General features: G+C 54.8%; 1 protein-coding gene across 6 annotated transcripts in view; it reads right to left on the bottom strand.

The window, feature by feature from the left end:
* AFAP1L2 (actin filament associated protein 1 like 2) overlaps window positions 1-14,674 on the bottom strand; it is a 103,394-nt gene extending 88,720 nt beyond the window's left edge. For 5 of the 6 annotated variants that reach the window (XM_090058491.1, XM_090058484.1, XM_090058485.1 and 2 more), the window contains exon 1: window positions 14,573-14,674. In XM_090058491.1, coding sequence (XP_089914617.1) covers window positions 14,573-14,588 — 16 coding nt within the window. In that variant the 5' untranslated portion in view covers window positions 14,589-14,674. Of the gene's footprint in view, window positions 1-13,929; window positions 14,132-14,572 lie in introns of those variants that run through there. The other variant, XM_090058489.1, reaches the window with a different exon arrangement.
* Window positions 14,675-15,352: the final 678 nt, after the last annotated feature.

Raw genomic sequence — 15,352 nt, 5'->3', positions numbered from 1 at the left:
CTGCTGGGTGGCACGGAAGTGGAAAGGGATCTTGGAGTCCTAGTGGACTCCAAGATGAACATGAGTCGGCAGTGTGACGAAACCATCAGAAAAGCCAATGGCACTTTATCGTGCATCAGCAGATGCATGACAAATAGGTCCAAGGAGGTGATACTTCCCCTCTATCGGGCGCTGGTCAGACCGCAGCTGGAGTACTGCGTGCAATTCTGGGCGCCGCACTTCAAGAAGGATGCGGATAACCTGGAGAGGGTCCAGAGACGGGCCACTCATATGGTTAAGGGCCTGCAGGCCAAGCCCTACGAGGAGAGACTAGAGAAACTGGACTTTTTCAGCCTCCGCAAGAGAAGGTTGAGAGGCGACCTGGTGGCTGCCTATAAGTTCGTCAGGGGGGCACAGAAGGGAATTGGTGAGTATTTATTCACCAAGGTGCCCCCAGGGGGTTACAAGAAATAATGGCCACAAGCTAGAAGAGCTAGAAGAGAGCAGATTTAGTTTCACAGTTTCTAGGGTCGGAAGGGACCCGAGCAGATCATCGAGTCCGACCCCCTGCCATGGCAGACAAGAGTACTGGGGTGAAACAACCCCAGCAAGGTGTTCATCCAGCCTCCTCTTAAAGCCCCCCAGGGTAGGAGCCAGCACCACTTCTCTTATCCCAAATAATCTGAACAATATTGCCCCCCAGATTTTGAGTTGACACGCATGCTGGACTGGCCGCAGGCAAAGGGTCCAGGGTCCAAGCTGCATGTGGTGCCCACTCTAGCTGGTCCAGGACTGCACCACACACAGCACCTGGGCCAGATGGTCCAGGACACGTGCAGCGCAGTGCCAGAGCAGCTGAGGCAGGTGCTGCATGCTTTGTATCCATCACGGGGAGGGAAGGGAGAAGGGTTTGTGAGCCTGACCTGGCCTGCAGGACTGGCTCCACACCGTTCAGGCAGCCCGCGGACTGGCTCTATGCCACCCATCCACCCCGCAGGGCCAATGAGTTTGACACCCACGAGTTGAACCCGAGTTGCAGGATCTGTGTGGGACTCCATTGCTAAGTAGACAAAAAAATTCTTTCCCGCACTTGAAAGAGGCACCACGAAGCTAGCACATCTCTCTCAAGTGAGCTACAAAATCCAGCCTGCCCAGGAGTTTGCCGTGGGTTTTAGGCAACACGAAACCACATCATCACAGCTAGCATCGCACCTGGTAAGAAAAAACGGAAAGAGAACGCACATGAATGCAAGAAAAACCAGCTGGACAGGAGGCGGCAGGGAGGACTAAGGTGAAACAGTAATGAGAGCATGTGTTTATATAAAACAAGACTGTGCGTAATTCGGAGGCTCTGCACCAGCTAAAGGCGTTGTTTTGTTATGCACTGTGGAGGCTGGGATCTAGTTTGCAATGAAGGAAAAAGAATTCAGCTTCTTTGTTTTGCATGAAAAATACTTCATATCCTCTCCAAACGTACAGGACTTTCACTAAGGAAAGCACATCTTTTCTGAGACTTTGAGAGTCAATCTTTTCATTAATTGGCATTGGCCGAGACCTGTGTCCTGCTAGTAATCTGTGTCAGTCTCTTCTATATCCCAAATAGTCTGAACAATGAACTAATGCACAAAATGGCAATGAATAAGGTTCTGCATATTATGCTGTGTTTGAAGAAAGTAGGTTATAATTAAACTAAATTATTAACTATTGTTATATCGGCTACTGAGAAGATCAGGCAACTCTTACATGAGGCCATTTTTGACACAGCTTCTACGTACGTTTGATACAGCAATTCTGCATACAAATAATGCATAATGAAGGAAGCGAGTCAGCGCAACACGAGAGGTAATTCCACCAATGATCCTAGTTTGCTCTAGCTAATCTGTCTATTGAATTCAGGGAACTGAATTAAATGAGTGGTGGGACGAGACAGAGCGAAACACGCTCAAGAAATCTGAGGGGGTCACTTAGCCCAGATGGTAGAGCTCTTCAAAGAAAACACAACCGCGTTTCAGCAAAGACACCTGTAACCGAAATCAGGGATCACGAGGCGGAGAAGTACAGGGATTGGAACAAGCAAATAAGGAATCCCTGCAGAGACGGAGAGACTTTAAATGCAGCATAACTGGGCAACACGTTCAGACTATTCTGCGCTGCTCTGGGGTACTGGGAAATCTGCCTTTAAAAGTTCACTTTTTCACTTTGATGTTGACATTGATGTTCGGCGGAGATTTTCAAAGCCTTAGAAATATCCCTTGGTAGCATTCAGTTTGGGACTCTCGCTCCTGTTGACCTTCAAAACCGATGGATATTCCCAGGGGGAAACATGTATGTAGTGAAGGTCATTTATGAACCAGACCGGTCATTTATGAGTAAATCAAACATTACGGGGATGAGCTAATCATCAAGCCTTATCAACCCAGAAACTTCAAAGTGAAGATGACTTAAAAGAAATTGAATCATTTCCAATAAGAAATGCAACTACAGTACCCAGGGCATCTTGGTTCTGCCCTGTAGTGACATAATAGGATGGAATATGGTACGTGACTGCGACCATCTCATTTATGGTCAGGATTCAAATAAACTGCTTCTAAAGAAGGGATTTTCTTATTCTTCCCTGTAGCATCAGTAAAGGGAAGACTTCTCTAGGGGCCTTTACCTATAAGTTTCTTGCCTAAAGGAGCCCGAATTTCTTTTCAATGTAACCTTGCCTTTGAATTTCCAAGGTTTATTATGCTCCGTTTGGGAATCAGCATAATACCCCCCTATCATTTTTACGCTCAGGCGTTACGCTTTATCCTAGCATTGCTTTTTCTCTTCTGGAAAAACAATCTTTTATAGATAGAAGTTCGAGCACGCTAACTCGTTGCAATGGATTTCAAACCAGAGGCCCCAGTTTTGCCAACTGAAAAGTCTGATCACCCCGCCGTGGGAAATGCACATCGCTGCACACACTGCCACAACCTAGCTGGATCCATATAGTGAGTTATAACCCGTCACAACCACGGGGAAGAGAGCTAGCGGTCTGCTGGAAGGGAACCTGGGGTGGACTGCCTCCACCCGTGCACGACCGCAGCGTCCGCAACTCGGCGCGTTTGGGGCCGGGGAACAGCCTTACGTATACAGACCGCACACTGTAAACCTTGCCTGAAGAAAGGAGGTGCCCAATTTACAGCAAGACAGCTATAATCACGTGACTTCGTAGTGGAAACCAAGCCCAGATCATTTTTTACGATGAATGCAGCTACTTGCCTTCATTTCTCCACCCTCTTTCCTCACTGTTGCTACCTATATCAAGGTAAGCACTACATAGCCTCTGCAGCGCAGTACCATGCTGCTAGACCCTGGCTCCAGTTAACCTTCAGAGTCCTCTTCCCGGAAGAGCCTTTAACCGTCAAAAACACGCTAGTGCCACGTCCCGATGGATATGGAGTGAGGCGCTGTAAATCTCTCCTCTCAGCTCTGTCCGGAAGCAAGAAAAGGGCCTCGATTTTTTTAATTCAAAGCATGCTGGCAAACCTGCTGAGTGACAGCTTGTATGTACTGTTTAAGGGGCTCCTAGCAAGTGCCAATGTAACATAGCATGCAGTGCAGAAAGGCCACTTATGCCAACACTAACAGTTATGAAGACTTATATCCACATCTTCACTCGGTGCAAACCGTCGAAGCCCGCTGAAGTGCAGCTCTCACCTGCATGATGCAAATGTGAACGTTTGGGGACTGATTTCTAAAAGCACCCACCCTTTGCTGCTTTATGGCAGCAATTAGCTGCAGCGGCTGCTCAGACCTGGCGCTACCTGCCTGACCCATGTTACCTGTGGGGGAAAACGAGCTTCTCTTTGTATTTGCCCAATGGGACAGACAACATCGGATGCTCGAGTCGCCTGGCTCGGGTGCCAAGCAGACGTGCTGGGTTGGTTTACCCCACGCGGCCCAGAAGCAGCACACAGCAGGAGGGCTGCAGCTGGCTGGATGCAATTCCTCAGCAAAAATGCTCCCAGTCACAAACACGCTGGTGGAGAAGCGCTCGGTTTAGAGCCGCCCGTGACACAGTAAAACCTTGTGTAACAAGCCCCAGGAGTCCAGCCAGCCAGCTGTTTCCTCCCAAGTCATAATGGTTTTCATACTCAGTAAGGGGAAGATTTGTGTGGAGGGTTTAACGCAGAGATACGTTCTTGAATGCCCTCTTGGCTCAGCACACACGCATGGTCCTATAACACTTGAGGGACCTAGTTAGTTCCCTGCGTGACCGCACGATGCCCGGAGGGGGGTGACCCCATTTCATTTTCGACCAACGTCCTCTCACCCCGCCAGACACGAGCCCAGAATAAAACCAACCAAACCGAGACCTTCTCACTGCGGAACAAACCACATAACATTACAGAAAGACTTTTCAAAGTCAAGAATTAGGCACCCAAGAGCCTAAATCCCACTGACTTGCACAATGAGATTAGGCTCCTACGCATCTCAGTCACTACTGAAAAGGAGCCTCAGTCTCCGACACTATTCAAGGGATTTGGAAAATGTTGCCTAATTTCTTTTCTATCTTTCATTGCCCCCCTATCTCCTTTTAAAAGAGGGAGGAACCTTTACATTAAGAGAGATAAGGAGCCAGCGGGCTGAACTGCCAGCTAGGACACGCAGGCAGCTATTTCCCAGGCATCTGTAAGAAGCATGCTATGGCTTTGCCTTAGCCAAATCCAAAATAATCAAAACAAGAACAAGCACCCGAGAGCAGCAGACTGTTCCCGCCCAGAGAGAAAAGAAAATATATGCCATCTTTTATTAAAGTCACAAGCAGCCCACACTATGTACGTGATGTGGGAGTCGCAGCCTGACCCCACAATACGAGGATCCCGACTTCCAGACAGAACCGTTTATAACCCAAGACAACAATGCCTTGCATCAAACGAACATCAAATACGCTTTCGATGGGATTTTGCCTACAAAGAAGGCAATTAGGTCAGTGCAAAAAAAAGGATTTTCAGATCCTCTGCGTTTGAAACCGCAGACCAAGTCATTGCGATGCTCTCGGGCCTTCCTCCGGCTGACAGGGACCACAGCCCCAGCTGTGGGGGTCCGGGGGGTCTGGACTTGCTCAGCTCTGCTGTCTCCCCATACTCAACTCTGCAGCAGACAGACAGTAAATCGGCCTCTCCTTGAGGCTGCCATTACCAGCCTCTGCACCAGCTGCTCTCACCGTGATTATGGCCCATCAGCCCCACCTAATAAGTGACTCCAATCATTAGTGTTACCAGTTACTCTTGAAATGCATCCAGCTTTAATTACTCGTGGTTCCAGTCTTGCCCTGGCCGCTGCAGAAACAGCAGGCCAGATTATCCACTTAATGATGAGCTCTGCTAAATGATCATCACTCACTGGTTGTCATGCAAGGGAGGCCAGGCCATGTCCACTGCAACAAGGCATGAGTGCTACGAAAGGACGAGGCCCCTTTTTAACACTCCTGCCAGATCAAGTCATATTGCTGGCAGTCATACAATACTTGGGACGTTTCTAAAAACCCCAGCTGCTGGACTCGTGTGAATCTCAGCTTCATTTTTTTTTTAAAAAAAGCCTCAACTTCATGGTTACAAAGAAGAGCCGCAAGATGTGGCCCAAGGGTGAACTAAGCCTCAGAAACCCCAAGGACAGAGAACGAGAGCCCTGCATTTATTTGGTTTATAGCCAGTCTCATGGCGATTCTGGGGCATTACTCAAGCGTGACACCTGAACTCCTCGCCTAGCTGCCGCAGCACGCAGCTCAGCACGGTTGGTTTACCCCGCTAAGAGAGGCAGCGTTTGCTGCGTGTGGCATCCCAGCTACCTTGGGCATCTCTCAGATATGCTGCAGGCCACCGTGCTTTGACATCCTCTTCCCCCCCAAGGGCGGGGAAAGGGGGGATCCTCACCGAGCAGCAGGCTTCCAATGCATCCTCGTTCCCCTCCTTGCCATAGTATAAACCTCTTCCCCATCTCCCCTCTGAAAATGCATGCTTTCGTGCCTGTCGCATCTGACCCACCTCTCAGTCTATGCCCCGGAGCGAGCAAATTGCTCTGCACACTTGCTCACCTACAACGGCTGGCTCCAGCAGCAACAAGCCGAGCTGGGAGGGTGGGGTGGCGATTCTCACCCACCACTAATTATGTGCTGGCTGGCTCCATGATGCTCCTCTGCTTGGCCGCCTCTTCCAGTGCAACTCGCTTCCCCCAGGCTCGCTCTGAAGCCAAGGGGAAGGTCAGCAATCAGCGGTTAGGAAAGAAGCAAGTGTCACCGGGAGCAAAAGTCAGAGAGGAAGCCCGCAGGGAGCAGCCAGGGTGGTATGCCACAGACAGCAGGCAGCTTAGAAAGGCTCATCCCACAAGTCTCAGCCCAAGCTTCCTCCTGGGCCTCCTCCAATCTCCTGGCCACTCAGCGTGGCATGATTTACTTGCCCTTCTCAGTGGCTCGCCTTCACGCAGGGAACCTGTATAGTACAAAGGCTAAAACCCACAAAAGGCACGTTCCCCTGCTAGCGCCACCAAGAACACGATGCCCTGACCACGCCATCCCCATCTCGCCCCCACAGCACCGTTTCACACCATTCAGTCACACCAAGGCTGGGGTTTCTCTTGCGGCGTCAGCTCCCAGCATCGTGCAATAGTGCGAGAAGCTCAGAGGAAAAGGGTTGCGGCTCTTATGAAGAGGGGAAAAAAAAAAGCCCTTGACAACATGAGCTCTATGGGCTAAACCATGAAAAGGCAAATAAAAGGTAGAGAATGTAATATCATTGTCATTTCGGTGGCAGAATCAAGCCGCGCCTACTAAGCGTGGCTCTCCCGGTATCCCCCACTGGCAAAGCAGCCCACACACAGATGCAACCTCTTCTAGCAAAGCTGTGCCCTTGCCGGGATCATCGAACTCTGCCTCTCCACCCCGAGCCACACGAGCCCCGCCAGCACGAGCCCAGTTGTGCCGGCGCAACTGCGTCTGCACCGAGGGCAGCAGAGCAGAGACCGCACCTCACCACAGCCCCGGGCTGGGTCGGACAAACCTGGCCCTGCCGACCGGGGCCGGGAGCTGCGACGAGTCGCCCTCCCAGGCGAAACAACACGACGCGGGCTGCGTGGAGACGTCCAACAAATCACTCCTGAAGGAAGGCGCGGCGCTTTTGCATCCGCACAGCCTCAGATAAGAAAGTTTCTTATGCACATGCCCGTGGCTTGCCCAGTCTCTGCTCCTTTCAGTGGCTGCAGGTGTTCTTCGTTCCCAGGCTGGGACAGGTGTGAGACTGAACGACTTTCACCAGGGGACAGATTTTAGTGCATGGAAACATCAAGTGGTTAAAGTGGCAGGAAACTTACTGTACGTCAGCTGCTCGCTGGCAGCTGTTTCACGGTCTGCTCTATCCCACAGGTATGAAAGGGCCCGTTTGGTTTCCACTTCACTGTAACACAGCGTGGACCGCAACGCGGCGACTGCAGAGCAGCTGACATGCAGCAAGTAGGACTTTCTACTCACGGGACTCGGTTCATCTAGCCTTAAACTTTCATGCCTTCCCTCAGTCCAAAATGGACTTGTCCTTTTGAAGAGAGCAGGGCTGTATAATATTCCTGAGGAAAAGACAAAAGCAGGAATACAAGAAAGGAAGGCCCAAGTGCCCCAAGGTCCCGTCCAGCTCCCAACAAGGGAGGATGGCCAAGTGGTTAGACAAGGACCCTAGGCCCTGGGTACATCACACACGTACTGTGTGACTTTGTCGAGTCTCTTATGGCAAACTTTAACATGCATCACATTTGGAAGGAGATCAAACCATTCGGACCCACATCAGAGCTGGAAGTTTGGAAGCAGTGTTCATGCACTGGTCAGATACAGCTAGCTTTACATTTTGAAAGCCAAAAACTCAAACATATCTTTGTGTGCACAGTCCACAAGGACTTGGGGGGGAGGAGGGTATGTAAAGCCTACCTGACTTGCAGCAATTGCCCACTCAGGCCACGAAAGCGGGCTGCGAGCACCAGCAGCACTCCCAGCGAGCAGCACGGACATGTCCGCTCTCAATATGCTGCAGGACCGTGGGCCTTGCATGAAAGGAACCAGCAAGACCCCCCCAAGCAAGCAAGTCATTCAAACACAGCTGCTCTTCCACAGCCTGGGACACAACGCAGAGACCCTCTGGTTTTAGGACAGGAAAAAACAAATGAGGAGGAAAGGTGTGGGGGCCTGACAAAGAAACAAGACACAGCGACGCAAAACCAGGGTGCATCCCACAACTGACAGCATCCCAGGGGCAGGGATTTGCAGGCTCGAACCTTGCGGTACGCCGGCTTTCTGCACTGCGAGCAGTTTCCTTGCGTGTGCGGAGGAGGAGGAGGGGCTGCAAACACAAATATACGGCCCCTTTCGCTGTCAAGGTCTTCACAGCCCGCACACGCACACATGGTCTCATCGCACACCCCCCGGCTTTGGTGGCTAGTACAAGCCCCCTGTGCTGACTGCAGATGTCGGAGTGGAAATACATTACCGTCCTCAGACCTGTCATGTAGCCGAGGCCAAAACAAGAAAAGCTTCTGAGTGTCCCCAGTGAAGTGCAGAGAGGCAGGCTCGTATACACAAGCCACCACCTGCAAAATCTTTGCTTTTTTTTTTTTTTTTTTTAAAGGCTACAGATGCATCTGTGCTGGAAGAGGCGGAAATAATGCTCTGGCTTGGGCGTGGGACGGGATTTGGCCTGCGGGCGGTTGCTGTGGATCTATTATTGAGCCGGGCAGTGGTTTTGGAATCCACTCACAGTAACAAAAAAAGGCTCCGTCTCCAGATCCCGCTGAGTCCAACCCTCGATGCTGCCGCAGCGTCCCGCTCCAGAGTCTCTGATGAAGGGATAGGACAACAAGTGCAAAACATAAGGAAGGGACCGAGCCCAGCAGTGATCAGATTTAGGCTCTGTCTGGATTAGCAGAAGCTGCCCCGGTGCAAACACCAGATCACTGATTGCCAGTGAGCTCAAGGCAAGTAGCACAACAGGCAGCAGCTCAGCGCAGCCCCCGGCCTCCAGCACACCTGTGACATCTGTAAGTGCCTGCCCTCGCACATGTGTAAGTTCACCTAAACAAGGCCACCCTCTCTCAGCCAGAGCGAGGATATCTAGGTTTTTGCTCTGCCTCGTTTGCTCCTTCCCAGCACTTCATCTCTCTGTGCTTCACTGACGTCTGTTGATACCTTTGGGCTGTGCTTGGAAATACATACCGCATTTTTACCTACTGAAAACACGTCGGCTTAGTTTCATAGTTTCTAGGGTCGGGAGGGACCTGAGCAGATCATCGAGTCCGACCCCCTGCCATGGCAGGAAAGAGTACTGGGGTCAAATGACCCCAGCAAGGTGTTCATCTAACCTCCTCTTAAACACCCCCAGGGTAGGAGCCTGCACCACTTCTCTTGGAAGTTGGCTCCAGACCCTAGCCGTCCTGACCGTGACGTTGCGCCGCCTGATATCTAGCCTAAACCTCCCCTCTGCCAGCTTGTGACCGTTGTTCCTGGTCACTCCTGGCGGTGCTCGGGGGAACAGGGACTCCCCCAATGCCTGCTGATCCCCCCTGACTAGTTTGTAACAGGCCACTAGATCCCCTCTCAGCCTTCTCTTTTGGAGGCTGAACAGGTTCAGGTCCCGCAGCCTGTCCTCATAGGGCCTGCCCTGCTGTCCCCTGATCATAGAGTGGCCTCCTCGGGACCCTCTCCATGTTGTCCACATCCCTCTTGAAGTGCGGCGCCCAGAACTGGACGCAGGACTCCAGCTGCGGCCTGACCAGTGCCGCATAGTGGGGGAGGATCACCTCCTTGGACCTGCTCGAGATGCATCATGCCAAGGTGCAGTTGGCCTTCCTGACTGCCTCCCCACACTGCCGGCCCATGTTCATCTTGGAGTCAATGATGACCCAGATCCCTTTCCGCCTCCGTGCTGACAAGAGGGGAGTTCCCCAACCTGTAGGTATGGTGCCGGTTGTTCCTCCCCAGGTGCATCACCTTGCACTTGTCTGTGTTGAATCCCATCCTATTCTCGTCCGCCCACCCCTGTAACCTGTCTAGGTCTGATTGTAGCCCGCTGCATCCTTCCAATGTACCCACGTCCCCCCACATCTAAGTGTCATCACCAAATCTGAGCAGGTGCTTTTTACCCCCTCGTCCAAATTGCTGATGAAGATGTTGAACAGTGCGGGCCCGAGGACCGAGCCCTGGGGGACCCCACTGCCCATGTCCTTCCAGGTTGAGAAGGACCCATCCACCACCACCCTCTGGGTGCGGCCCTCCAGCCAGCTGGCGACCCATTTGACTGTGGGGGTGTCTACACCACAGCCCCCCAGTTTCTTAATGAGAACGGGGTGAGAGACAGTGTCGAAAGCCTTCCAGAAGTCCAGGAAGACTATATCCACTGCTGCCCCTGCGTCTAACGATCTGGTGATCTGATCGTAAAAGGCCACCAGGTTGGTCTGACAGGACCTGCCACTGATGAGCCCATGTTGGTTGCCCCTAAGCACGCAGTCCCCTGCTGGCCCCTCCTGGATGTGTGCCAGCATAATTTTCTCGAACAGCTTGCCTAGGATCGAGGTAAGACTAACCGGCCTATAGTTTCCCGGGTCCTCCTTCCTGCCTTTACTGAAGATGGGGACCACGATGGCCCTCTTCCAGTCCTCCGGTACCTCACCAGAGCACCACGAGTGCTCGTATAGCCGTGCCAGGGGACTTGCAATGACCTCGGCCAGTTCCTTTAGTACTCTAGGGAGATCATCCGGACCAGCTGACTTGAATACGTCCAACCCCTCCAGAAGCTCCCTAACTAAATCCTCGCTAACCCATGGCCCAGGTGTGCCTCCCCCAGGGCCCGAGGGGGCCCAGCAGGGAGGTGGCTGTTCTGGTCCCTACTTAGGAAGACGGAGGCAAAGAAATCATTAAACATGTTAGCTTTGCCGTCTGGTGTGATGACCAGGTCTCCCATCTCGTCCTGCAGGGGCCCCACATTATCCGAGACCTTCTTTTTACCCCCTATGTATTTAAAAAAGGACTTCTTATTGTCCTGAATCTGGGAAGCTAGCCCCAGTCCCATCTCTGCCTTGGCCTTCCTAACTGCCCCCCTACATCTCCGAGCAACTACAGAATAGTCCTCCCTGGTGATGACCCCTTCTTTCCATCGGGTGCAAGCCTCCTTTTTAGCAAGGAGACATTCCCGGATGCTTCTGGTAAGCCACGGAGGTTTTTGTGCCCTCCTGCTCCCTTTGCTCCTCATTGGGATTACCTTCCTTTGGGCTTGGAGGATCGTCTCCTTAAGGAGCGACCACTCTCCTTGGACACCTGGCTCCCCTCCCCTCCGGGACCTCAGCGCTTCTCCAACTATCCTCCTTAGCTCGTTGAAGTCCGCCCTCCTAAAATCTAGGGCTGCTGCCTTACTGCATGCCTTTGCCACCTTGCGCTGGATGGTGAATCCCAGCAGGCGATGATCGCTGTTGCCCAGGGGGTCGAGCACCCGCAGCCCCCTCACCAGGTCATCAGCCGTGGCCAGCACCAGGTCCAACAAGGCGTCTCCCCCGGTGGGGCTGTGCACCTCCTGGGTTAGATGGAGGTCCTGCATTTGGGCTAGGAGCCTATGTGAGCAGTCAGACCTGGCTGACTGCTCTTCCCAGCAGATGTCCGGGAAGTTCAGGTCCCCCGTGACTACCACATCCTTAGCCTTCACTACCTCTGTGAGCTGACCCACGAATTCCTGGTCAAGCTCTTCTCCCTGGCTTCTCCCACTCCCTAGCAGGTGTTAGGTCTAATCTAGGCACACAAACAAAAAAAAGGGGCTGGAATAATCATGTCGGGGAAAGATCCCATCCCCACAGCCCCCGCAGACAGGCTGGCAAAGCCTCTTGTATGGATGCAGCCAGGCTGACGGGAAGCAGCTTCTTCTGGCTCACCCAGCTCCCCTGTCCTGGCACCTGTCAGTCTTCGAAGTGCTTCAACTTTTCTGGCAGAAAAACCCCTCCTGCCCGTATATGATGCACCTTCACCGGGGAGCTCTGCCAAGGTGGCTGCGCCAGCACAGCTCCAGTAGTAGCAGCTGTCCTATAAACAGGCCCTTTGCTCGCTTGGGCAAACTCTTACCTGCACTAAGATGTTAATGTGCTAAACTGCGCTTCCCCCAGCTCCCTCCTAACAGAGATGCAGCGCAGGAGGCACCGGCACTCCTCCACCCTACGGCATTATTGCAAGACCTGGTTCTGCCTGCAAAGTCCTGGGAGAGCCCCAGACAAAAAGAAAGGCCGAGCTTGCTGGCTCCCCTGAAACCCACAGGTTGAAGTGGGCACTTGGAGTCTCCATCTCCAAAAGACGCGATCAGAAATCAGACTCACATTCGATCGAGTACTGTTTAACACCCTCCATGTTTCTCCTGCACCTCTGGAGGCAGCTCTTGCCTGTTGCCCATGCATTCTCCCTCCCGTGCATCCCAAACGGGCTGGCTCGGACAGTCTCTGCGACGGCTTCTCCCACCGCCTCCAGATGGGCAGGAGACATTTTTCCAGCAGTCGCTCCGAAGACAGCAAGAAGAGGCACTTCTGAATTTAGTCGGGCTCTGCAGAAAGGGAACCGCCCGGCTGCTCCTGCCGAGACCCAGTTCCAACGTCTTGAGCTCCCGAGTTTCTGAGGAAGAAGCTGGGCTGCCTTGGCACCCCCAGTCCCTGACCTCAGGCGCGCGGGGCCCAAGGGGCATCGCGGGGCCGGTAAGGCAGCCCTCCGATTTCACCCCTCTCCGAGAAGTGCTGATCCCGGTGCTGCTCCGGGCTTTGCGCAGAGGTCGCGTGTGGCCGATCGCAGGACTTCACCTGCCAGGAAGACCTCTTCCCCCTCAGGTTTGTCCTTACCGTAGGCTCTCTCTATCTTATACCAACCCACGCAGGGTGTAAACACGAATTCGGCAGCTTGGCGTGTAAAGATTTAAAGATTTAACCAGATTTAAAAAGTGGTTTTGGTTTCTCGCACGGGGCTTGTGAAAAGCTGGCGTTTCACAAGCGCTTGCGGAGCTGCTTCATCTCCACCCCGAAAGCGTCTCCCATGAGTTAACCCTGCCTTGCTGCTATGGAGGACACGGGACTCCTCGCTAGCATCCAGATGTGCATCCAGGACACCCCCGCAGCGCCCCAATGCGGGCACCAAACACACAGGAGAGGCCTGCGCCTAAGCCAGCTATTCCCGATTAAAAGGATTTGCCCCAAACCCATTTCATTACCAGCTCAGCCCACTTCAACTTTCTCTCTTGCTTCTCAGAGGTTTATCCCCAGCTCTCCCCCCGCCTCTCCCAGCCCGCTCCAAATAACCCGGGGAGTGTAACCAGCCCCCGAGGACGGGGGGCTGCGCTGATCGTCCACCTGCTAAACGAGCGGTAACAAACCCCTCTGCCGCAGGTTCACTACCGGCATGGTCGCACGCCGGCTCCCAAAGGTGAACATTAGTAACACTCGTGGAAAAAGCGCCGCCAAGGCTCCGGTTTAAGTCGCACTCACTATTCGACGCGTCCCCACCGCTTTGACGCAGCTGCGCGCATATATATTTTTTTGAAGCGCTACGTAAAACATCGCTGAATTTTAATGGCTCCGTTGCCCCGACGCTGGGATTCGAACTGCACTTCTATACAACCGCGTCACCTCTGATGTCAGTTTTGGGCTGCGCCGATGTCGTATCGAGCATTCGCGTGAAATGCAGTCTGCGAGCCCAGCACCCGGTTAAAAAAACCCGCTGGCAGCAACCGTCTTGTGGAACCGGCCCCCTTCGTAACGCCGCTCAGCAAGCACGCAACCCGCGCAATCGCACCCGGGTGACACCGACGGGACGCTGCGTTCACGTGGCGCGTAGCGGACGCTTCGTGGCCGCTCAACGCGACAGTTCCCAGTTTGTGTCCCCCCCACGCACAGCCCCATCGCACCTCGCTGGAGACGGGCAATACTCACCGCAGCCTGGCTCCGCTGCCGTCGTAGCGACGAAGCCGAACGAAACCAAACGGCGGGCAGCACGGCGCTGCCGGTTTCCCCCGACTCGCTCATTAAACTATCCCGAGGGGACACGGCGCCCAGAACAAGTCCCACTGCCGCGCCGAAGGGGTACGACGTCCCCCCCGAGAGGGGGAAGCGCCAGGTCCTCCTCCCGCGGGTGGGACCCAGGGACGGGCTCAGGCCCTAGGGGGGCCGCAGAGCCCTGGGGCGGGGGACCTGCCACCTGTTTTCCCCGCCCCACGAAACGCTGCCCTCGCAGGGGCTGGACGCAGCTCGCCTGCAGGCGCGGACCCAGGCGAGCGCCCGCTCTCCGCGGCGCAGCGGGCGCTTCGCCCGGGGAAGGGCTGCTTTTCTCAGGCTGGGTCCATCCAGCGCCGGGCGCCGCAGACCCGGCGGGGGCAGCCGGAAACTCTGCCCCCCGCGAGACGGCTGCGAGGGGGCAACGGGGCACCGGTGCCCTCCGTGCCGACCCGACGCGCGGCCCCGCAGGTGCACGGCCAGGGCGCGGCCCGCCCCACCCGTGCCCGCGGCCGTGCGGGGGCGCGGGGCCAGGGCACGGCCGGAGCCCGCCCGCAGCCGCCCGAGCAGGGGCAGCCCTTACCTCGGTACTTCTCCATGGGCCCGGGCGGCCGCGCCGCGCTGCGCTCCCCGCGGGCTCCGGCACCGACCGCCGCCGCCAGCGCCGCTCCGCCGCGGCCGCCCCGCCCCGCCCCGCCCCGCCCCCCGCGCGGGGGCGGGGCCCGCGCCTTCCACGGGGCGGGGCGTCGCGCCGCCGCCTCGGTCTTCCCAGCTGTGTAATGGGCGCAACAACAAAAAAAACCACAAACAAAAAAGGATGTTGCGGGGGGGAGAGCCCTTGACTGTCCCGACTGCTGTTGTGCACCGGAGCGGCTGGGCCTGGCCTCTAATTTAGCGGAGGGGCCGCAAACTTTGTCCTAGTGGTTGCCTTCCAGTTCTCACTACCAAAATCTACTGAAATCGGCAGCGATCCGACAGGCAAGTCACTTCCCTGGGTGCAAGGCAGAGCCTCCCGCCACGGTTCCTGTGCTGAGGACGGGGGGGTCTCAGCCCGGTGTCGTGGGAGGCTGCGAGACAGGCGCTGCCCTTGCAGAGGCCAGGTGGGAATGCTCCCCGGGGCTGGCGCGCAGCCCTAAGGCAAGCAGGAGCACCCAGCTAGGCTGCAGCCCCCTTGGTCCAGGCCCCAACGCTCCTCCCCGAAACAGAGATGAGCAGGATAGGTGGCACTGTCCTCCGCACCTCTGTTTCTGCGAGAAGCCTGAGGGGTTGCCGCTGGACCGCGGGCTCCTGCCTGCTTTAGGTTAGCTGGCTGGGCAAGAGGCACGTGGGGCGTTTCTCAGTGGCACTTGCAGGAGCATAGACA

The sequence above is a fragment of the Crocodylus siamensis genome, chromosome 7 (assembly GCF_052110815.1).
Source record: "Crocodylus siamensis isolate JL-2025a chromosome 7, ASM5211081v1, whole genome shotgun sequence".
NCBI classification, from domain to species: Eukaryota; Metazoa; Chordata; order Crocodylia; family Crocodylidae; genus Crocodylus; species Crocodylus siamensis.
Note: the sequence above shows the minus strand (reverse complement) of the source record. Positions and strands in the feature narration are given on the sequence as shown.